This window comes from Talpa occidentalis, unplaced genomic scaffold (assembly GCF_014898055.3).
Source record: "Talpa occidentalis isolate TD23 unplaced genomic scaffold, MPIMG_talOcc4v2.1 talOcc4.13, whole genome shotgun sequence".
Classification (NCBI taxonomy): Eukaryota; Metazoa; Chordata; class Mammalia; order Eulipotyphla; family Talpidae; genus Talpa; species Talpa occidentalis.
In genome coordinates, this window is record NW_023601322.1 from 43,435,232 (window position 1) to 43,459,770 (window position 24,539).

A 24,539-nucleotide genomic window follows, 5' to 3' on the forward strand; every position below is an offset into this window, starting at 1 on the left:
TGGGGGGTGGTGGGTGGCAATGCTCATCACCCCCTACGCCAAGGGTTTCCTAAGCATAAAGTATCCTGACCCCAGCCCCATGCCCTGCCTACAGAATAATTTTCTATCTTCTACCACTGCTTCTGTTTTTAAATCTTGCCAGAAATATAAATATACAAAAATTGTCCTGAAAAAGTAAATTTCTGAGACTCAACCACACACGCCCAGGTCCTTTGATAAAGGGTGCAGAGGAACAAGGATGGAGCGCACCACCCTCAAGATTTCCTGAAGACTCCTGCAGCTGGTGAGGGCATGAAGACCGAAGGCCAAGTCTCACTTCTGCCCCATTAGGCTGTCCTCAACCTTTGTGTACAGGGTTTTCATCTCTAAATAAGAGCCCTCCAGAATCCCTTCCTCCTCTAAAGCACAGAACTCAATTTTACAAGCACTTACAGGGTTCCAAGTTTGATCTCCTGAGTTTGAACTTCCATAGGATATTCTGCTCCAAAAATGCAATGAATGTAATTTTAAATAAGTAGAGGAAAATAAGGCCAGCAGATTATTTTGGAACTTTGGGGTATTTGAATATGAAGATATGTGGCCTTACCAAAGGAATTATCTTTACTTATTTAAAAATTATGAACGATTAAAAAAAAAAATCACAATATCTGACAAAGCACCAAAGTTAAAATTTTTTTTTTTTGAGATTTACACATTTACATTCCAAACACATGAAGTCATAAGGAAAGAGCCCTTTCACCTTCCAACAAGTGGTGTGCTCAGAGGGCATATGACTAGTAAGGAGTGTCTGGGCCACTGAGGGACTGGACCCTAGAAACCAGGATTCTCCTGTCCCTAGACACACACACCCAGGTTATAAAGTCTGACTCCTATATAATCAGTACAGTTTATTAAGTCGATATCAAATCCAGTGTCCTGAACACCAACCATTTAGAAAATCCAAGTTTCACTGGGGGGCAGGGAGCTGACTCACACATTAACGTAAAAGGGAAGTGTTACTAAAATGCAAGCTAGTCAAATACCCTTGACCTCCCTATAGAAGAATAAGAATATCTTTCAGTAATGGGGGGGTTGTGTGATAATAAGCTACTGTTCCCTAGTCAATTTTTAAATATTTCATAAAGTGAATATGTTGAATATATGTGTTCACTATTGTCCCTTTTGACTTTTACAGCACATGTGCATGGGTATGCGGGCGAGCGTGCGCACACACGTGCACACACACACACACACACACACACTCACTCTATACCATTAAAATGAAAATTTCTAAATTCCCTTTCAGTAGCATTTGACTTCCAGTCACATTCAGCAATGTCTATTTCCATCAGTCTCTAAGAACACTGAGCAAGTACACTTTCACCAACAGGCAAAAGCAAAACGTATAAAAATATGGTAACATTTTTAAAGGTGACAATTTTTCTTTTAACTTTAAACTAAAACTAACCTGATCATGCGCCACAGATTTCAGAAGTTGTCTAATTTTTGTCTTATTTTATACTTTTCATAAATGCACATAGCCTTAGTTTTCTAATAACTTTACTCCACTGCATTTTGCTTGAGATTACATTTTTTTTAAAGATTTATTTTATGATTACAAGAACTGGGGTACAGGCCAGAGGTGTGGGAGGTGAGAGGATTCACCAAAGAAAGAACAGGGAACAGAATAGGAAGATAGACTGAAGTACACTGCCGAGGGGAGCAGCAAGCAAGCCAGGAGAGGTCTGCTGCGCCATGTGGGTAGTTTCCTACCTGGGGATCGAACTTGCGCTTCAGAGGCTGCAGATAGCTTCACAGTGCTGTGCTCAACTACCTGCGCCACCAGGGAGGCCCCTGCTTTAGATTACTTTTAAAGGAAAAGTGTCCTAAGTAGAGTTAATTTCATTGTACTTCAATGATTTTGTTTACCTAATGCAGACTTCTAATCTTACATAAGCTTATATATCTTATAGCTTTCATATTCTCTAAGGAGAGAAACTAGACAAAATTTGGATTTTCCCAATACATTGCAAACTTGTAATTTTTTGTTGTTTGTAATCACAGAAGGCTGCAGTCACTTTTCAAATCATGTATCAGAATAAAATGCCATCTTCAAAATGTTAGTTTAATATTCAAAAAATTTTGGTGGCAGCCATATAACTTTTAAATGGTTTTTCTTAATTCCTCAGCTACTGCACTCAGATGCAGAGAGAATGTGAAACTGAACACATTTAGTTTGAAATCTAGTTTTTTAAAAAAGTTTCAGTTTAAAGCAGCAACATCATTTTCCCTTTCAACCCTCCCCCAGGCATAAAGCTGTCATTTATTAAGTAACAGAAAAAGAAAGGAAGAAAAATGGTGTAATATTAATGAGGGAGAACAGGTAGTCAAAGAACTCTGTTCAAGCTGATATTTAAAAGTTCATTACATTTTCCAAAGAAAAGGCCTTAGCCAATTTCTTCTGGTAGGTTTCCTCCCCTCCTTCTCAGGATAATCTGCTGGAGTAAGCAAACAAAGAGAAAGGGATGTAACTCACCAGGATACTAGAAGGGGCTTTTCCATGGTAAACATCTTCAGTTTTAACTGAGCCTTCATGAATCTTCTCATCTTCACTATCATCTTCTAAGTAAAACATCTTAAAAATTGAACTAGCCTACCAAGCATGTTTTTTTTTCAGACATAAAGGTACACTTCTAAATCACCAAAACAGAAAGCCGTTCTGTTTTAACAAACTAAGTGCAAACTGTTTGCAGACACTGTATTATGGTTAAAACTGAAAGGAAATGGTTCTTAAAAAAAAAAAAAAAGGGCAAAACATACAGGACTTTACCAATAAGATTTGCTCAAAATGTCTCAACCCCTTCTCTCCAAGGGAGATAAGCAGGGGCATGGGACAGGCTGTGCCATGTGTTTACACTGATAGGTACCAAGTCCTGCCCAATCACATGACAGTCACTTCAGTTTCCATGTCAAGGGACAGGGATTGAGTTAATGATTCTTTAAATCAATGACATTTCATTTTCAAAAATAAAAAACAACTATACAGATGCAAAAGCAATGTTATATAAATTAATCATGTAAGGGAAATAGCTGCTGTATATTTTCTAAGCATCAATGAACTGCCCAGGTTATATATGCTTTATAGAACTCAATTACTAAAATTTCTTTATTTTGGCATACTGGCATGATCCTATATATTTTCATAATTCTGGATGGGAGATAATCTATTTGACACTATAAATAATGAACAAATAATAATTTACTGTCATAATTATATTGATATGTGGTAAAAATGTGATACAGTAATGAACAATTTACTTACCGTTAAGAATATGACACAATGCAACATGTAAAATCCAAACATTCCTAGTATTTCCTTTCCAGCTCTCAGTAAGTCAAGATACAGAAAAGTGAATTTTTCTAAAAATCTAAAATACTAACACAAAGCGAAGCAGTTAATTTCTAACTAAAACATACTATTTTATTTAAGACTAAATCTAGGAGTGTGTTGTTCATTACAAATAGTGACCAACATCAGACGATATCTGCACTATGGCTACTACCAATTGAGATGTGCTATAGGCATAAAATATGCGGCTCCCATTTTATTTCTATTGGACAACACTACTCTAGGGTCCTGAAACAATCTTGAGAGCATGAGAAAGAGGGGTGGGGGAAGGAGGATATCTAGACAAAGTTGTGTTAAGAAGATGTGAAGGTGACAGAATTCTTTATCATTTCCTTGAAGTATTTAGTTAAGTCACTGACAATATACTAGCTGAACCTCATATTTAAAGATGTTTACATTAGGGGCCTCCCTCATGGCCTGTCTCAGCGCTATCACCACTGCAGCCTGAGTTCAATCCCCAGCCAGGGAGCTAACTCACATATGGCACAGCAGACCTCTCCTGTTTTACCTGCTACTCCCCTCAGCAGTGTATTTCAGTCAATTGTCTATTCTGATCCCCACTCTGTCTCTGGTGAATCCTCTCACCACCCCACACCTCTGGCCTGTACCCCAGTTCTTGTATGCACGAATAAATAAATCTTTTTTAAAAAATTGGGTGTTGCCAACGGAAAAAATGGAGGGAGAAATGAGAAGCTGGGGAGCAGGGAAGTGAGTAGGGCATAAGGAGGAAGGAGATTGGAACAAACTACTTAAGATGGGGGGTGCAGAAAAGAAATAAAATGTGGAAGAGACTGAGAAAATACACAGTGGAATAATGAAAAGGGAAAACTAAGTAGGAGGGTGGATAGAGGGATGAAGACACGGAGAAGAGTAAAATGAAGATAAATATTTTGCATTCTAAATATGAGAAAACTGAGGCCCAGAATGTGTTCAAGCAATCAGACAAAAGTCACCCACTTAGATTCACTACTTTTAGCCTGATGACAGGTTCATATAAGAGAAATGCTAAGGGGAGAGGATGGATGCTAACAGGAGAAATCCAGGAGGGCAGAGGTTGACAGGGATGAACTCTGCTGGGGCAACTTTTACCTCAAACATCTCTTACACAACAAGCAGGCCCCAGCCAGCCCCTTTGGCTTCCTGCTAGTCTTGGTATTGTTTTCACTGTTTGTGTCAATGACTCACAGAATGTTCTGACTGCAAGGGAGCATGCACCATGGACCCAAAGAGGGTGAGCTCATCTTCCAAACAGCTATTTACACACCTCCAGTTTCTTCCTTCAGTGACCTGACCTGTGGCATCTGACCCTCCAGAGAGTAAACCCACGTTTTAGGTTCCAGCCCATCACCTATGTGGTGGCATTTTTCAGGACTTCAACTCAGCATCCTGTTCATATTCCACAGCAATGATACTAGTTAAAATAGATTCCTTCTTTATTTCTGTTTTCTTTTTCCTACTACTGACCATTTAACTATATGAAAAGTAGGTATAAATAGTTTCCTAAGAGGTATAAAGATTTCTTTAAAACTTCCTAATCTGAAATTTGCTAATTTGAAAGTTGGACAAACCCATAAGTTCCAACAGAAATACCTTTACACCACAAAGCTGTTCTGATTCTAACAAGGAACATGAAAGCAATCTGCTCCCCCCAGTGCCCATGCTGTGGAATAGCAACACAATTCATCTGGGTTACCAATGAGTGAGAAAACAGTTTCATTAGTAAGAAATGATGAAAAACTTTTTATAAGCCTGGGTTGCAGAGACTTCATAATCCCCACTGTAATTGTTCTATAACGAGAATTAACTCAAGTGTGTTTCTGCATTTTCAAGGCCACTCTTGACACAGGGATCACAGTCCGCCTAATACAGAATTCTTGTTTAATTTGAGACCAGAGAGGTAATACTGAGAGTTGTCTGGCTATAGCAGTCAAGTTTACCTGTCTGATCATTAAGAGAGCAAAGGTAAACAGTTCAATTAAAGATCTGAAGAATCATGGTCTGGCTTGTGTCATTAATTCTAGACAGTAATTCTGTGCCCTACTCAAAATCCCCAGGGCAAAGCCAAACAGGGTTCCTGGGGTTTCCTCTGCCTCACAGTGAATGGATAAGTATGCTGTGAGATAGCCCCCCTCCTATTAGTCACAACTATATCTATTTAAATGTCTGCCTCCTTCTTCTCTCATTTTACCCTCTGAATAGCAGCTTGTCATCCCCCTGTCCCCATGGTGATACTCAGGGGTAACAACTGTATACATACAACTTTCTGTACTAGGGATACCCCATTTCAAATACCCAAGAAATCCTGTTGAAATGTAAGCTGTATTATGAAATTTGAAAGCTGCAAATAATTTTAAGTGTGGTGCTTTAATGTTTTCAGAAACAAATCTTTGCTATAAACACAACAGCACACCCATATATCACAAGACTAAGTAAGACGAAACCGAGTGAAGTTACTTCAGAAGAATAGTGTTAGTTTTCTCCAGTCAGGTCAATAAAGCTGGGCAAGAGCTGTTTACATTAACACATCCAAAGAAAAATTAGTGAACATCACAAATTTTAAGATTAATACCAAGTCAGACCTGAGTCTGCCATACTCAACATCCCTTGACCCTTACAAGGAATTTCCCCTTCTACTGCTGGTTCTGCCCATCTACAACTCAGTATTTCCTGGACCACTCAAAAAACTGATAGTCATTTTGTTGCTATGACTTTGCCTCTTTAAAATAATCACAAGTATTTAATTTTAAATACTTAGTTGACAGTCTCCCTTCCTGCCCTCTTTTCCCAACTATGTGTATGAACTGCTACTATAAAGTTAAGTGCCTGCAAACCAGGGGTCAGCAAAAATCTCTTGAATATGTATTTTCTTGGGGAGACTGTAAAAATATAAAATTTCTACAAATACACTAAGATCTTGAGATAATTGTAGAAACAGAACAAAATTAATGGTTATAGCTATGCAACTATCATCATATATGTAACTATCATCAATAGAGTAAGAAACTACTCATATTTTTACAATTGCTACTTATAGAAGCCAGGATATAAACAAAGGTTTGTCTGACTCCAGAGCTTTTGGTTTGAGTCATATTGTTGGCTGTTTAATTTACAACATGTTCTCTATCATACTAGTAGGCTTAAAGTAAGTATCATTCCAAGCAGATGCGATTATTATTTGAATAAAGACTCATCACTGAATGCTGCTGGGAAGAGTCATGCAAGGCCTCCCCCGGTGGCACAGCGGTTGAGCGCTGGGCTGCGAAGCAGCCCACAGCCTCTGCAGCACCGGTCTGATCCCCAGCCGCTGGGCAAGGGTCCCACATGACACGCAGACCTCTCCTGCCGTGCCCGCTGCTCCCCTCAGCAGCGTATTTCATCAGTCTGCCTGTTCTGTTCCCGTTCTGTCTCTGGTGAATCCTCTCACCCACCCGCGCTTGACTGTACTCAATGCTTGTATAAATAAATAAACTTTAAAAAAAGAGTCCTCCAAATAGGACAGATGGATGAAAAGTATTCATCTGTAGCCTAAAGTGGGCTCCCATATGAATTTGACAACCTGTTTTGTTCCATTGGTCAGCTTGCTCTCCCATGCTTTTAAAATGCCTATGCTTGTCAACCTGACTGCATGCCCACCACCCTTCCCTTCCTGTCAGAATGTGCAGCATTTCACATCTTTTTAATGTAGGTTCACTGTGTTCTTCAGGAAATAATGAGCAGCAAAACTGGCTAGACTATACTGCTATAAGAATAATTTAAGGGATTTACGTCTAAGACATTTAAAAAATTCAATGTCACCTTTACACCTGCTATTAAGAAATTTAACAGGTGAAATTAAAATTAAAATGAAATTGGAATTCCTAGATTACCATCTTTCAGAAACTGGATCTGCCTATTTCAATTTAAGATGTATAGGAAGAGAAAAATGGCAGCTTTTGGTTGCAGATTTATACATTTAACCTTGAGATATTGGGATACATATGGGAACTAAAAAGTCTTCTGAAAGCAGCAACATCAGAAGAAAGGTTTCTCTCTTCTAAAGATACAACGTCACCAAAACACAGAAGAGTGTGACATTTTATTACAATTTATTTTTCTCCCAAGCCTCAACATATTTCACAAAAGGCTCTCTGAGGAACAGAACAGTTTATGTGAAAATTAATAGCCTCTGCAACAAAGTAATAACACTCAATTTTTTAACATACAATTTAACCACAAAACTTCTGGATAAGTGGAATAAGCAAACAAAGGTACTTTAAGCAAAATGTTCATGAAAAATTTTATGGTAAACCAGTATTAACATTAAAATCATAAGAAAACACAACACTGGCAAACTAGCATTACTTAACCTAGTTTCAACTCTTGAGTCACCCTCTGGAGCTAACACTTTGCATATATTATCTCTCATCTACACAACTAATGTGAAAGACAGATTTCTTTCTCTATTTTACAGAAGAAAAAAGACTCAGAGAGAAGATATGATATAACGATGGTCAGCAGTTAGTTTTAAAAAGTGCCAAAATCAGGTGCAAACTCTGATCCACCCAGTTTAAAACCTCAGCATGCCTTCCACAGTACCTTCTAGAAGATATTACTTAATGTCATAGATACTTAATACTGGAAATAGTACGTGATGAATCCAAAAGAATTAAATGTCCAGGAGTACATTTAACCAAGGAGGAAAAACTTGCGTATTTAAAGGTTACAAAACAATGCTGAAAGAAATTTAAATAATCTAAGTAACAGAAAGACATCCTGGGTACATGGGTAAAGGCTTAACATGAAGATGTCAATACATCCAAAACATTTACAGATTCAATGCAATCCCTACTGAAACTCCAAGTTATTTTTAAGAATGGAAAATCAAAGCTCAATTTTATAAGCAATTGCAAAAGGTTAAAATAATCTTGAAAAAAGAACAAAGAACACAACTTCTGATTTCAAAATATATTACAAAACTACAGTAGACAAACAGTGAGGTACTGACAGTCACATAAGAGATCAACAGACCAGAACTGAGAGTCCAGAAATAACCCAAACATTGATGATTACTGATTTTTAACAAGAGTTCTAAGTCCATTCAATGGGGAAAGAACAGTTTCTTCAGTGCATGGTGCTGGAACAACTGGGTTTCAGGTGCCAGAGAATGAAGCTGGATCCCTTCAAAAATTAACTCAAATACTGATGAATGACTTAAATATCAGAACTAAAACCATAAAACTATTAGTAGAAAGTATAGGAATAAATCTTCATGACTGTGGATCTGGCAAACTTATGACACCAAAAGCGTGAATAAAAAAAAGAGGAATACAGATAAACTGGATCTTGCCAAAGTTAAACTTTTTTTTTTTTTTTGCAAAGGACATTATCAAGAAAGTAAAAAGAATCACAAATAAGAAAAAATATTTGCAAATCATATCTACTAAGAGTTTTTAATATCCAGAATAAAGAATTTCTACAAGTCACCAATAAAGAACCCAATAAAAAATATTAAGTCAAAGTCCTAAATAAGGACCTCTCTTAAGAAGGTATAGGAATAACCAATAAAAACATGAAAAGATGATCATTAATTATTAGGAAAATGTACATCAAAACCAAAATGAGACACCACATCCTACTCACAGAATGGCTGTACTTAAAAAAAAAATACAAAATAACAAGTGTTGAGGAGGAAATAGAAAAATTGAAATCTCTGTCCAACTGAAACCTGGTGAGGATGTAAAATGGGGCGGCCACTGTGGAAGGTAATTTGGCAGCTTCTGAAACAGCTAAACATAGAATTACTGTATTATTCAGCAACTCTACTCCTAAATCTTTATCTGAAGGAACTGAAAACAGAGACCCAAGTGGGTACTTGCACATCTATGTTCACGACAGAATTATTCATCATAGCAAAAAGGTGGAGAAAGCCCAAGGGCCAGCAACAGATGAACAGATGAAAAACACATAGTAGTGATGGGCTGCTTAACAGGGTGCATCCTGAGAAATGTGCTGTTAGGTGATTTTGCTGTTGTGCAACCATCACAGGATGTAATTACACAAACCTAGGTACTATAGCCCACTAAGCACCTAGGTTATATGATATATAACCACTGGGACCACTGTTGTATATGCAGTCCATCACTGACCATAACGTCAGTAAGCAGTGAGTGATTATACATACATAATTATTCTGCCCTAAAAAGGAATGAGGTTCTCCGGGCCTCCCCGGATGGCACAGCGGTTAAGCACTGGGTTGCGAAGCTGCCCGCAGCCTCTGCAGCGCCGGTTCGATCCCCGGCTGCTACCCGGCCACCAGAGGAGGGTCCCACATGGCGCGCAGACCTCTCCTGCCGCCCGCTGCGCCCCTCAGCAGTGTACTTCGGTCCTTTTGCCTGCTCTGCTCCCTGCTCTGGCTCTGGTGAATTCTCTCACCCTCCCACGCTTCTGACTGTACCCAGTGCTTGTATAAATCAATCAATCAATCTTGTATAAATAAATAACCTTAAAAAAAAAAAAAAGGAATGAGGTTCTGATACATGCCACAACAAAAAGAACCTTGAAAGCATTATGCTAAATAAAATAAGCCAGACGTAAATGGACAAATACTGTACAATTCCACTTATATGAAATGTCTAGACTAGATGAACTCAGAGAGAGAAAGATTACCAGGAACCAAGGGGAGAGGAATTAATGGTAAGGGCTTCTGTTGTGATGGCTGTGTAACATGACAAATGTAATTAATGTCATTAAACTGTACATTCAACAGTTAAAATGGCAAATTTTGTTTTGCCACACAAAAAGAATGCAATGAAATCCAAATTGAAACTTAAAGCAATGTCAATATGATTCAAAGCTAGAAATGATAATGCTGTTCATTCTTTTTTCTTCATTTTAAAGATATTTGACAAGTTTTACCTAATGCAATACATCTAAAAGGGATTACAACAAATGAAAAGATTTAAATCAACACCTCAGAATTTTATAAACACACCAAAACCAAAATCCTGAAGTATCGGTATTGCATCCCAAAATTTCCCCATAAATTTAACTTTAAGTTTAAATTTATGTGCCTTAGAGATTATTAAATGAAACTAGAAATATGCCAAAATGCTTCACATTTTACTGTAGCCACAGGTCCTAGAGTTTTACAAAATAAACATGTTTTCAACATCACAATTCAACTGTTTAAACTAAATGCACTTACTGCTTAATTACATCTCACAATATAACTTGAGAAAATTGGGAAATTGTTTAATAGTTTATGCAATTTTGGTGTTACATCTGAGATGACTGTACCTGATTTCCACTTAGAGTAAGCATAAATCATGAGTTTATACTGCAAAACTATTAAACTTTTTTTTAAAGTCACACCTTTTTTATTCTATTTTTTAAAAAAATTTTTATTTAAATTTTATTTTTATATTCCCCATACAATTACCACCCCCTTATTTTGACCCCAATCCCTCCTTTCCCCACCCCCCATAGAGTGTCTCTGGTTCATAGTTGTTTGTTGATTTTGATTTTTTCTTTCTTATAGTTATTCTTTTTCCTGGTCCCTTATTTAAGTTTTCTAGATTCCTGCTATGAGTGAGACCATCCGGTATTTTTCTTTTTCTTTCTGGCTTATTTTGCTGAGCATGATCCCTTCCAGCTCCATCCATCTTGCTACAAATTGCATGTAAAACTATTAAACTTTAAGTCTCTTTTTTTTTCATTAAAAAATGTTAACTAAGAGACAGTGATCAGAGTCAATTACATTCCCCACTCCACCATACACAGTGAACATGCTAGCTATCCCTCCCAACCCGTTCACTCCCATAGATGCATGGCTTCTACTACTGCAGTCACTGCTAATATATTCATTCTTAACTATAAATACCACCACTTTTACTCCTATGTTCCTACTAATTTGGTAGGTTATTTGAGGCAAGTCAATTTATATCACTCATGTCATCTAAAATATGAATTTCTAGATAAAACAGTAAGACATTACCTTCAGTTTTCTGAGCAACTAATGGTGCTAAAAAGGAAGTAATTACGTATTCTATACAACCTAGTTTTCACCATGAGCATGGTGACCCTACAACAATGATAGTTCAACAAAAAAAAGTGTAATTTTCACTTATGCATGGTTTCTCCCTTTAACCAAAACAGTTACAGTGGACCAGAACCCATTCTTTTTTTTAATATTTTATATAATTCTTACATCATTTTTCATCTTTGCACAATGTATGCATTTTCATTTTGGTTATATTCCCCATACAAATACACCCCCCCCCTTATTTTGACTCTAGTCCTTCCCCCACCCCACCTCCCCCGTAGTGTGTCTCTGGTTTACAGCTGCTTGTTGATTTTGATTTTTACTTTGTATTGATTAGTCTTTTTCCTGGTCTCTTATTTAGGTTTTCTAAATTCTTGCTATGAGTGAGACCATCCGGTATTTTTCTTTTTCTTTCTGACTTATTTCGCTGAGCATGATCCCTTCTAGCTCCATCCATGTTGCTGCAAACTGCATGTGTTTATCTTTTTTGATTGCTGAGTAATATTCCATTGTGTATATGTACCACATCTTCTTGATTCACTCATCTATTTTTGGGCATTTGGGTTGTTTCAATAGCTTAGCTATTGTAAATAGTGTTGCTATGAACACAGGGGTGCAGGTGCCCTTTGGAATTACTGTTTCTGTGTCATTTGGGTAAATACCTAGGAGTGGAATTGCTGGATCATATGGAAGCTCTATGTTTAGTAGTTCAAGAAATCTCCACACAGCTCTCCATAGTGGTTGGACCAGTTTGCACTCCCACCAGCAGTGCAGGAGAGTTCCTTTTTCTCCACAACCTCGCCAATATTTGTTGTTGCTAGTTTTTTTAATATGTGCTATTCCCACTGGTGTGAGATGGTATCTCATTGTAGTTTTGATTTGCATTTCCCTGATTACAAGTGATGTTGAACATTTTTTCATATGCCTGTTGGCCATTTGCATTTCCTCTTTGGAGAAGTTTCTTTTTAGCTCTTCTGCCCATTTTTTGACTGGATTATTTTCTTTGTTTTTGTTGACTCTCATCAGCTCTTTGTAGATTTTTGTGATCAGTCCTTTATTATTAGTGTTGTGTGCAAAAATGTTCTCCCAGTTGGTGGGGTTTCTCTTTGTTTTTGTTATTGTCTCTTTTGCTGTGCAGAAGCTCTTTAATTTGATGTAGTCCTAGCTGTTGATCTTTGCCTTCACTATCACTGTTTTGGGTGATGTGTCTGTAAAGATGTCTTTGATGTGCATGTCGTGTAGTGTTTCGCCTGTATTTCCTTCTATGCATTTTATGAACAAACCCACTTCTAATCACAAGTCAAAGTCCTATAGTAAGCTTCTGAGTAGACCTAGAAGTAACCTTAGAGAATATATCATTCAATGGTAGGTCATGTCACTCTCACTTCTGGGAATCCAACTAAGCTCCTGAATATACCTGTTACAGAAAATGTGCACACCAGAAATATGTTTTAACCCCAAAATGTATTTAATTTAGTGTCTTGAGAATCTACTGAAACCCCTCTCCAACTGGTATGTAGGCCCCAAATAAAGAACTCCTCGTTTCAAATCAAATTTAATTACTTCCCAAAGTAGGTAAAAAAAAAAAAAAACCAAAAACAAAAAAAAACAACCCTCTATCTAGTCTAATAACTCTTAAAATGAAATAGTATAGAAGACACATAAATGTATGCAGATCATTCCCAAGGATTGGTGCTATGAATATATTCATTTAACAAATATTTTCCCGTGCCCATTATACACCAGGCACCTGTACTGCTTTCAGCAAGTCCTGTGTATCAAAAACACAAAGACACTGTATGTTGGTCTTATTCTTCCTTTCAGACATCTAAGCAGATTTTTAAAAAACAACTTAGCAAAGAGAACAGGAGGAAGGCAAAAGCCAAACTGCCCCTCAGACCCTACCCCCTGCATTTCCACAGTACATCTGCGCTGGTGCTCAGGGATAAGGGCCACCATTTGGAATGCTGGATTCATAGTTTTAATATTTCTCAGCCTTGGCATGGAGACACAGGAACCAGATCATTCTTCACCAGGATGAAGAGTGGCACAGCATCTGGGCCTCCCACCACCAGATGCCAGCTGCAAACTTCCAAAAGTTGTGACAACCAAAAATGTTTTTAGTCATTTGAGTATTCTCTGGGGGCACAATTTCCTATAGTGGAAAACCACCAGTTTAGACAGATTGTCTGTGACCCTGAATTTATATGGCTGTTCTAGTTGGGCCCTCACAAATGCTTAGGGCAGTCAAGCACATAGTTTGGACTTGAATTTAGACAGAGGGAGTATTACATTATAGCTCTACTACACATATCCTTATTATCCTGAGCTTCACGATTCTTCCATGCAACAGGGGTCACAATACTACCCAGGGTACTGCTGCAGGGATTCAACAAGATAGCACCTAGAAACTATTAGTTGCGCAACAAATATCAGTTCTCTTCCTTTTCATTAAAAAAAAACAAACAAACCATATTAAGTGATTTCAAGAGCTATGCCACAGTAGGTGCCTTTTGGATGACTATTGGGCTAGGACCCCTCCATCATTGTTTGGTGACAGTCACCATAAAGTAAGCAAATGATTAATGATCTAATTTTCATTTCAATCAAGTTCTTTTCACCTATTTGAGCTTCCCAAACCATTCCCCCACTTCCCATGGCTCCACCCAGATTCAGCACAAATGGAATGAGTCAAATTTACATTCCAGTCCCAAACTACCAAACCAAGACTAACATGGGCCATAAGACCCTTAGTGATGTAGGAAATAGTCTTATAGTAAAAACTATTAGATAACGCCTGCACTCTACACTGAGTCCCCATCAGACAAGTCTCCCCCAAAATGAAAGCAAGCTATCTTCCACAGTGTATTCCCTTCTTCCAAGTTTTAGTGTCAAACTGTTTAGTAACATCAGTACTCTACCTAACACCATTCAACATGAATGCTGTTTTTAAATTAGTAACCTCTTAAGACTACAATAAATCAATTCCATTGATATATCACAGTCCAGCACATTACTTTTTTTCCTAAAAGAAGTATCTTTAAATTTAGATGGTATACAGAAAAAAATCAGTATCATTACTATATGGCCACAACTCTTAAACAGCACAAAAGCAGATACGACTCATGTGGACATACATGATCCACCAGATACTGCTCTGAATGACTTCTGGTTCTTTCCAAAAACCTAATCTACCTTGAAAGGTAAGTATCTTCCACCACTGAGCATAAAAGGATATATTGTGAGACTCTTAAAAACAATTTAAAAGAGGAAGCAGTGTGTCAAAATGTTTATGCCAACATCATTAAAATACATAAATCACCAAAGTGGGTAATGTACATTTGCTTGTATGTTTTTAGTCGTATTTCTTCAGTCGCACTTTTCATAGTAGTACTGAGTTTCCCTATTTTCCATTTGTAATGGAGAGCTAAAGAAGAACCTGACATCCTTAGACTTACTAATGTGTTGCATATATATATATATTTTTTAAGGTTTATTTATACAAGCACTGGGTACAGTCAGAAGCGCGGAAGGGTTCGAGAGAATTCACCAGAGCCAGAGCAGGGAGCAGAAGAGGCAGAAGGACCTAAGTACACTGCTGAGGGAAGCAGCGGGCGGCAGGAGAGGTCTGCGCACTTTGTGGGACCCTCGCCGGCGGCTGGGGATCGAACCGGCGCTGCAGAGGCTGCGGGCAGCTTCGCAGCCCAGCGCTCAACTGCTGCCCCACAGGGGAGCCCCTGTGTTGCATATATTAAAAAGCAGTATTTCCATCAAGCTAATGACCATTATCATCATGCATCACCTTCACCCCAATAGGTACTATGAGGATGCAGAAAAGAAATGACTCACAATCCAGGACAGTATGTATGTATTATTGTATGCATTGATCAAATATCATATATATGTGTGTATGTATATATCACACACACACACACACCCCCAGACCATACCCCGTTTCCTACTCCTCTCTCAGCCCCCTGCCAATCACACACAGAAGGCATCATTTGCTTTTACAGAGACCTTGCCATAGGTGTCAAGTTCTCAAAACCTGCTAGGAACTGCAAAACTGACTGTAAGGTGACAGATTCAATGCTTTGTGAGTATGTGTGTTTCATTTTTGGAATAGTGTATTTTTCTTAACCAACCTGAAATTCAAAGGAATATTAGTTAGGTGAAAGCCACAACATTCACCTTTCAGATATTATCAAAATACCAAGCTATTGTGCCTACAACCCTTCAGGGTGCCATAATGAAATCAAGACAGTGCCACAATTCTAACTAAAAGGTGACTTCTGGTGCAAAAACAATTTCACCAACTTCACACATGTACTGCATCAATCATTTTTAATGACCTCTTTAGGGGAAAGAAGGCTAATTCTTGATTACTAGAAGCACACAAATTAAAACAAAGGGAAAAAAAACAAAACAAAGAACCAATCCATCAGCTTACTTAACCGATACATAAACGTGACCAGGGAATTCCTCAGCTCCCATGACAGTTTTTTCAAACCCTTCCAAATTAGCTCTCAGAAATGCATTCCTCCCTAGTTTCAGACAGGAAACAGAAATTCACCACTTCACTCCTCTTCTCTCTGGAAGGGCCCGAATCTATCTGTCTCAGTTAAATAGAACATGGCAACTGAGGCCAAAAAACAGCAATGTGAACTCTAGTGCAAAGGACCTGCTCCCATCTGCAGGTATGCCTTGCTGGTATCAGTACAGGGGTCTGGGGATGCAGGGGAGGCTATGAAGATGGACTTAAGTTTTCCACCCATGCCAACTAAAATACAGCTTGAATTTCATACCCTTTGCACAATTGCCTACTGAGACCCCAGTAAAATTTTCAGAAATGTTAGGTGGCTCTGAGATATCTGGCACTAAGCTACTTCAACAAGAGAGAAGGAATTTCAGGAACAATGGCAAATCAGTGAAGCAACATTTGGAACCCTGGAAAATGTAAAGCAGTGTCAATCTAAATATGTCAGGGGGCCTCCCAGGTGGCGCAGCAGTTGAGCGCTGGGTTGCGAAGCTGCCCGCAGCCTCTGCAGCGCAGATTTGATCCCCGGCTGCTGCCCAGCCACCAGAGGGTCCCACATGGTGCACAGACCTCTCCTGCTACCCCGCTGCTCCCCTCAGCAGTGTATTTGTCAGTCTGCCTCTTCTGCTCCCCGCTCTGGCTCTGGTGAATTCTCTCACCCTCCCGCGCTTCTGACTGTACCCAGTGCTTGTATAAATAAATAAAAAATAAATCTTAAAAAAAAATATATATATATATATATGTCAGGGATGATCCTTTTCTGAGCTGAAGTTAAGCAGTGAACTTGACTAATGAGGTACCTGGCCTCATAATGCTTAGATTCTAATGGCAGGAAAAGAGACAACTGGAAATAAAACCTGAGACTGGGTTAACTACTATAAGGAAAAAAGAAGGTGACACTGTCAGGAAGTAAGAAAGGGCAGGGCTTTCCTTTTATTTTAGGAAATGGTGAACCACAAACAAGAATATGTGTAATTTTAAAAGGCAAAGAGAAAACTCCAGGAATCACATCTGAAGAAGAACCATAATTAACATGGGAGATGGAGCATCAGAATCTGGCTGATCATGTTCATATAATTATGTTGTGATATATAGGCAAGACCTCAAATAATGTCATTTCATGCAATGTCATTTTGCTTAAAGTGATGGTTTCTGAGAATTTGCTGATGTTAAGTGAGGCCTTACTGTACCTGATACTTACTATCTCATGAGATTCTACTGCTGTTCTTTCTTCAGTCTCTTTGGCAACCTAAAAATTACTGTAGAAACAAAGCAAGAGTAGAGAATGAGGTGACTCAGACACTAGTTATTAAACATTCAGGAAACCAGCAGAAATGTTAGCAGTCACACAAATTTCCAGTTGTAATCTAAAAATTACACCCTGCAAGTTGCTTTCTGATCGTCACTTAAGAGAAATGTGACTAAAAGTATCTTTAAAAATACTACAATAACTAGACATTCTGTTAAACAGAAGGTGTCACACTTTTATCCTGTTCTCTCTTGAAGTTCACATTTATAACTGTGTCCTCAAAAATGGTATGTTCAAATTCTAACCCATCAATACCTCAGAATGTGACCTTATTTGGAAATGGGATCCTTACAGAGGTAATCAAGTTAAAGTGAGGTCATTAGGGTGGACCCTAATCCAGTATGACCGGCTTCCTTAGAGCAGGGTATATTTGGATACACAGACACACACACACAGGGGGATACCAAGTGAGGATGAAGGCAGAGTTCAGAGCGCTATAAGACAAGAAATGCAAAAGACTGCCAGGTAATCACTAAAGCTAGCAGAGAGGCATGGGACACTCTCTTCACAGCTCTTAGAAGGAACCAACCTTGCTAACGCCTCTGCTCTCCAGTAGTGTAGGACATTGAATTTCTGTTGTTTAAGTCATCCAGTCTGTGCCATTTCCTGTGGCAGCCCATTTTGTAACCATCCCAGCTGGATAGGTTCATCTTCAGTTCAAACCCAAAGATAATTTTGGAGCTTTCAGTAGATTTTTACAGTTCTTTAATGTTGAACGGCTTTCTCTCTCAGCATTTCTCAGGTCGTCTCCTCCCATCTTGTAGTTCCGCCTCAGAGTGAAGCCGTCCTTATATCCCCTGCCCCTCCTCAGAGGTGTCGCCATTGACATTTGCGCATGCCCTGGGCTCTCTGGGCCCAGGTGTCCACCATTACAGGTACACTTCAAGATCACAGGTGTCATCACAGATGATAATGGTGGGAGGGCATAAAAAGCCTGATTTTTTGCTTATTTACCCTACATAGCCCCAGCAAATTAATACACTCAACATAACAGTAAGAAATATAAAAGGGGTTAGAGTAAATGGCAGATACGGAGAGAGGTCACGTTTTTGAAAGACAAAAAAATGGATTAAAAATTCTATAGTTCTATTGCAAGCAAAAGAAGAAAAAGTATATGAAGAGGATTATGTAAGAGATGAATCCACATGTTGCATATTAGGGAATCCAGATACTACCTAAAATTGAAATACCAACCTATACTATAACATACAAACATGGAGTTAAATCCCCCAAGATATAGGTAAAATGAATTGAAAGAAGTTGCTTCTAAGCAATAATCAGCAGTGAGGAGCAGACTTGTGTTTTTCATTATATACATTAGGATACTAATCAATTTTTAAGCTGTATGTAAGAAACCTATATATTTTTAAGTTTTTAAAATGAATGGAACTATTAAGTGATACTGCCCTAAGGAAAGAATAACAGGAATGAAACTAAAAAGAAAGAATAAACACCAAGTAAACATATGCATGAATTTTTTGCTGTTTTGCTTTAGTTAGAACAAACTCTTTTCCTATTCTTAGCATCAGCATCTGTGGCTCATTAGAGCTGTAGGTATGTCTCAGTAACAAGACAAAACAAATAAACCAGGAAATTTAAATATATCAAAGTTCTTACTAAGTTATCAAGTTAATTCACTTGGGGGCAGGGAGATGTCTTGCCATACAAGGCGTTTTCCATCCTAAGTCAAGAACACAAGTAAAAGATTTAGGCAGCATTTTAAAAGAATGAGAGTGAGAGGATTTAAAAAAAAAAAAAATCAGTCACCATAATAATACAAAGTATATTAATATTTTTCAAGTAGTTTATGAATTAAATTTCATGGCGTTTTATAATCTATGGAAATGTTGATGAAAATCTATTCACTTATGAAAATGCTAATTACTTAGAGGCTTTATGAACTACTCAGCAACAGCATTTTTTTTTAAGGTAAGCATTTACCCACACTTCATGTACCAGGTATAGGAGGCAGTTCAACTTCTAGATACACAGAGAAGGCCCAACCTACAGATCTGGAGAAACAGAATTCATACGGCCAGAGACCACAAAAATCACAATGCTTAAATTTATAAATGTTAAGTCATACCTAAGATTTATATACAAAACTGCTAACTTATAAAAGTGTATCTTCTATTTTGATAATGTAAAAGATAAAAGTTTAAGAAACAAAACAGTTTAAGGTAGCATACAAGCAATTATTTTTTACTTGAAACATAAACACCTTTCAATTAAACATTATAGCTCATGCTAAAAATAAAACCACAAGAAGCTCTATTTCCTTTGACTCACTTCCAATCATTCATGCAATACTCTCTTCTCCATTCCTCCCTGCCCCGATTTTATAATATTCTGCTTTCTGGTGGAGTAAGCAATTCCACTAACAAGCTGTTCCATAGCCAGAGATAAGTTCTAGCCACCTGCAGGGTAAATAAGAAGTATCAGGCTTTTCGGCCCTCCTGCCATTAGGATTGATGATGGAGCCTTGTGGTCCTGAATGCATGCCTGATGGCGGGCACCTGGAGTAGGGTGTGGGCATATATAGATGAGATTCACCTATGCTAAGACTGGGCTTTTAAGGGCGGAGTCACGGGGACGCCAGCAGAACCATAAGGGGAGCAGAGAACAATCTTACTATAGATTTAAAAATATGTTTAAATCAATACTCTGGAATATACTATCCTTTCTATTGTATATCAGAACCACGCAAAAGGATGAATTCAGTTAGTCACTAAAGCTACTTGGTAACATGTCCATTTTTTCTTATAATAAAAATCACAAGTTCCAATATTAGTTTCTGAAGGATGATTTCCCCATCTTTAGTTTCTTCTCTTTGTCTAATAAAGCTTAGTTATAACCAACAAAACCAAATAATGCTTAAACCCATATCCCAGTACCCCTTCTTTTCAAAAATATACTTTGATCATATTTCCTAAATTTTTCAAATCCATGTCTCTTTAGACTCCCTATGTTACTTAGAATTTCAAGTAAATTAGCATATAGTTAGCATATTAGTCAGAAAATCCCACTGTAACAATCAAACTACCTTGTTTTTCAATCACCCTCTTGAAACAGAGCAAAATGACAGCAGGAAAAGGAGCTGATGCTATTTTAATTTTAAATAGTAAATAATTTCTGGTTCTTTTCTTCCCCATTTCTTAGTAACAATTTTAATACAAACTGACAAATAGCAAGGATCATAGAAAGTTAGCATTCAAAACTTGAAAAAATGTATACTTTATCAACATTCTAATCCTAAATCACACAAAGGGCTTTATCTCGCAATGCAGCCTTTCTCCCCTAACGAATTGTTTTCCTTCTCTTTCCCTCCTGATGGACTGAAAACTTAGAGCACAATCATCAGTCACAGAATTTCACAGCAGGGGCAGATCATCAGGCCCAAGTTTCCTGCTGTTGATCAGGAGCAGGGACCCCAGGTGAGCACAGCAGAGGCTGAGGCAGCCCACCACACAGGTTGCCACTCCCTTCAGAAACCTCACTGCCCTGTTTGAACCCTGGGGTGAGTAAATGTTCCTTTCAAGTGTCTTGAAAAAAAAATTGAAGAGTACAGAACCAAACACATGTAAAGTGTTTAGTGTTAATAACAGTATGTTACACTAAAACTCCAGCCTGTAACTTCGCCTAAGAAAAAAGTTACAAAGAGTCCACCCTGGGCCTCCCTGGTGGCCCAAGGAGTTCAGTCTCAGCACTATCAAGCTATCATCATGAAGCATCACATGACTCAGGAGACCTCTCCAGTCTCGCCCACTGCTCCCCTCAGCAGTGTATTTCTGTCAGTCTGCCTGTTCTGTTCCCCACTCTGTCTCTGGTGAATCTCTCACCACCACCCCCCCACCCCTGGCTTACACCCCAGTTCTTATATGCATAAATAGATAAATCTTAAAAAAAAAAAAAAAAGTCCACCAAATGGAGGTTTTGCCTACCAAACTGTGAGCTGAAGGAAGTAAATGACAGGCCAGAAGACTTTGTGTTCAGTCAGAAGTAAAATGGCTTTAATAAAGTGAACACAGGCTTTCAAAATAAAGTGATTTGGAAAACCAAATCACTACCTAGCCACTGGCATGCAAGTAAATATGCACATAGCAGCTCTCAGACAGAAACAATTACTAGAGTCAAGAGTTTAAAAAAAAAGGGGGGGCCTCCCTGGTGGCGCAAGGGGTTAATACACAACCTATGAAGCTAACCAGCAGCCACTGCAGCACAGGTTCCATCCCCAGCCGGGGAGCAACCCACATGGCGCAGCAGACCTCTCCTGACTCACCTGCTGCTCCCCTCAGCAGTGTATTTCGTTTGATCTGCCTGTTGTTCTGTTCCCGCTCTGTCTCTGGTGAATCCTCTCACCCTCCACACCTCTGGTCTGTGCCCCAGCTCTTGTATGCATAAAATAAAATAAATCACTAAAAAATTTTTTAAAAAAGTAAAAAAAAAAAAAAAAAAGGGATTTCAATTAAAGAAGGGCAGAGTTAAGTTAGATTTGAACAAACAAACCTTCCTGACTTAAGTTGCCAAGCACTTAAGGGAGGAGGCTGAATCTACCTCCAACAAGACTAAGCTTCCAGTTAGGTGTTACTGTGCTGCTCTTTATGTTGAAATAAGTATACAAAGAAGCTATTTCCCAGAGGAATAGCTGTTAGCAAAGAAATTCAAGCTATATTTAAACTAAACATTGCACAATGTTCACTGTAATGTTCATCAACTTTATTTAACCTTTTATCAGTCTAATACTAATGTGTGACACCATCATGATTATTCACCCATAGTTAATTCAGGAACGTTGAGTGAACTCATTCAGGAAGTGCCAACAGCTCTCGGGTCACTGGAAAGGTGACACTGCTTCCTGCTTCCTACCTTCTTTCACAGACCCCTATAGAGGCTCTTCTAAAAGTTAGTTCTGTGTCTGGACTCAAGTCCAGTGCAAGACAGCCCAGTCAGTAAATCAAAAATTACAATACAGAGCAATGAGTACCTTTATAGCTACAAGGATGAAGCAGTAAAGGACAGCTGACCTTATTTGCTTCTTGACAATGGCTTAATAAAGCATTCAATGGTTTTCAAATGCTTTCATTTCCAGCTCCTTCTAAAGACAAAGTTTCTCTGCTGGTTGACAACCAGTAATATTAAATGAGAATGTATCCTTCCATTTCTAGCATGCCATGGTCATCTCTAACCAACATTTTGGCGTGGAGATACTTCAGACAGAACTAAATCAAATGCAGGGCCTCCCCTGGTGGCGCAGCGGTTCAGCGCTGGGCTCCGAAGCTGCCTGCAGTCTCTGCAGAGCCGGTTCAATCCCCGGCCACCAGTGAGGGTCCCACATGGCGCGCAGACCTCTCCTGCTACCCCGCTGCTCCCCTCAGCAGTGTATTTGTCAGTCTGCCTGTTCTGCTCCCCTCTCTGGCTCTGGTGAATTCTCTCACCCTCCCGTGCTTCTGACTGTACCCAGTGCTTGTATAAACAAACCTTAAAAAAAAAAAAAAAAAAAAAAAAACTAAATCAAATGCAGAGTTACCTGAAGTCACTTCCAGTGCCCAACTTCTCACACATAGCCTCGGGCCTGGTTTTATACTCTAGCCAGGTCTGGATGAGGATGATGCCTTTCAAGCAAAGTGAGGACGATGCACTAGGAGACCTGCCCACAACGGGCGTCACCCCAATCCTTCCCCTGAGCCTTGTTGGAGGCTGTAATGCTGTCACCCACCTAGCACCACCTGCCAAACTTTTCACTGAGAATAATCAATACCAAACCATCAACATATAAACATAAAGGGCCACTAAGTCGTAAATATTTCAAAACGGGCTTTGTATTGTCAAAACATTAAGCTAGCCAGACCAAGTTTTAATAAATAATAACACTGAACGAGCATCTCCAAGAGGCAAAGACCTTGAACAGGGCCTCACCTGAAACCAAGACTTTTTTCCAACTCAAAAAAAAAGTTTGAAAAAATAATGCCCAAATACGCATTTGATCTTAGTCTGGCGACTTCAGCAATCCTTCAGAGCATTTCCAAATATTCAGATTTTCAGCACTCGCTGAAAGGAAGGGTGACCTTTCTGCTTTTCATAAGAATGACATTTTTCTTCAAAATGTCACGCCACTTTCTCAATGTTAGTCTTAAATTTGTCCAGGCGGGTGGAGAAAATGGTGATCCGCCCGCCGGGCTTAAAAATTGACAGAAGCTCTCAGTATAAACTGTATCTCACCATGTCCGATATACAGAATCTGCAAATGAAGATCTGCAGAGGGAAGGCGGTTTGACAAGAGAGAAATTACTCACTGGAATCCGGTCCACAACCCGGAGGCAGACCCCGGGCAAACGGACGGCCGGAGGGAAATAACCCCAACTTCCCCGCCGGGCGTCCCCGCGGATCACGTGCCGCGGGCGCCCCCTCCCCCAGGGCCGGGGGCGGGAAGGAGCCGGCCCCGACCCGCCGGCCGAGCGCCCGCGGCCGCCCCCCGAATCTCCGCGCCCGCGCCGCGCGGGGGAGACGCCCGCAGGACCATCAGCGCCAGCAGCGGCGGGGACGCGACCCTTCACCCTTCACCTTCCACCCTCCCCGCCGGGAGAAGCCTCACCCGCCGCCGGGGGGACCCCCCAGACGAGCGGGGAGCCCGGCCAGCCGCGCGCCCGCGTCTACGTGACCCCGCGGCGCCGGGCGGGGGGCGAGCGAGGGCGGCCCTCCCGGAGGGTCCCGGCCTCGGCCCGGCAGCGCGCAGCCCGCGCGGCCCCGGCGACCCCGCAGCCCCGCGCGGCGGCCGACTCTCGGGAGGGGGCGGGTAGCGGCGCGGGGGCGCGGGGGCGCGGGGGCGCGAGGACCCCGGCGCGGCGCCCGCTTACCTGCGGCGGCGGCTCCGCTCCTGGCGCGCGCAGAGGCCGGGAGGCAGCGGCCGGGCCTGGCGGGCTCGCGGGCGGCTGAGGGGGCGGGGTCGGCCGGGGGCGCGCGCGTGGGGCCCGGGTGCCCGCCGCCGCCGCTGCCTGGGGAGCAGCCTGGGCCGCAGCCGAGCCGGGCGGCCCTCATGAATGGGACGCGGCCGCGGCGGCGGGCGAGCGGCGGGCGGGCGGCGCGCAGGCCCCGCCCCGGCCACGTGACGCCGCGCTCCCCCGCCCCTCCCGGCCTCGCGCGCCCGCGCCGCCTCGGTTCCCGCCCGCGGCTGCGGCGCTGCGGGGCGCGGGGCGTCGCGCCTGTTTCCTGGCCGGGCCCGCGTCCTTGCTCTGCCCGGCCACCCGGTGTTACTTTTCTAAAAAAAGTTTCTTCTCGTCCCCATAGC

General features: G+C 40.4%; 1 protein-coding gene across 3 annotated transcripts in view; it reads right to left on the bottom strand.

The window, feature by feature from the left end:
• The window catches only part of LPIN2 (lipin 2), an 86,401-nt gene extending 62,226 nt beyond the window's left edge, over positions 1-24,175 (bottom strand). The window contains exon 1 of one of the 3 annotated variants that reach the window (XM_037508780.2): positions 24,109-24,175. Coding sequence is in view for 1 of the 3 variants with exons in the window: in XM_037508778.2 (XP_037364675.1) it covers positions 2,516-2,614 (99 nt within the window). In the remaining 2 variants the exon portion in view is untranslated. Of the gene's footprint in view, positions 1-2,515; positions 2,758-23,547; positions 23,616-24,108 lie in introns of those variants that run through there. The other 2 variants (XM_037508779.2, XM_037508778.2) reach the window with 2 other exon arrangements.
• Between the last annotated feature and the right edge of the window lie 364 nt (positions 24,176-24,539).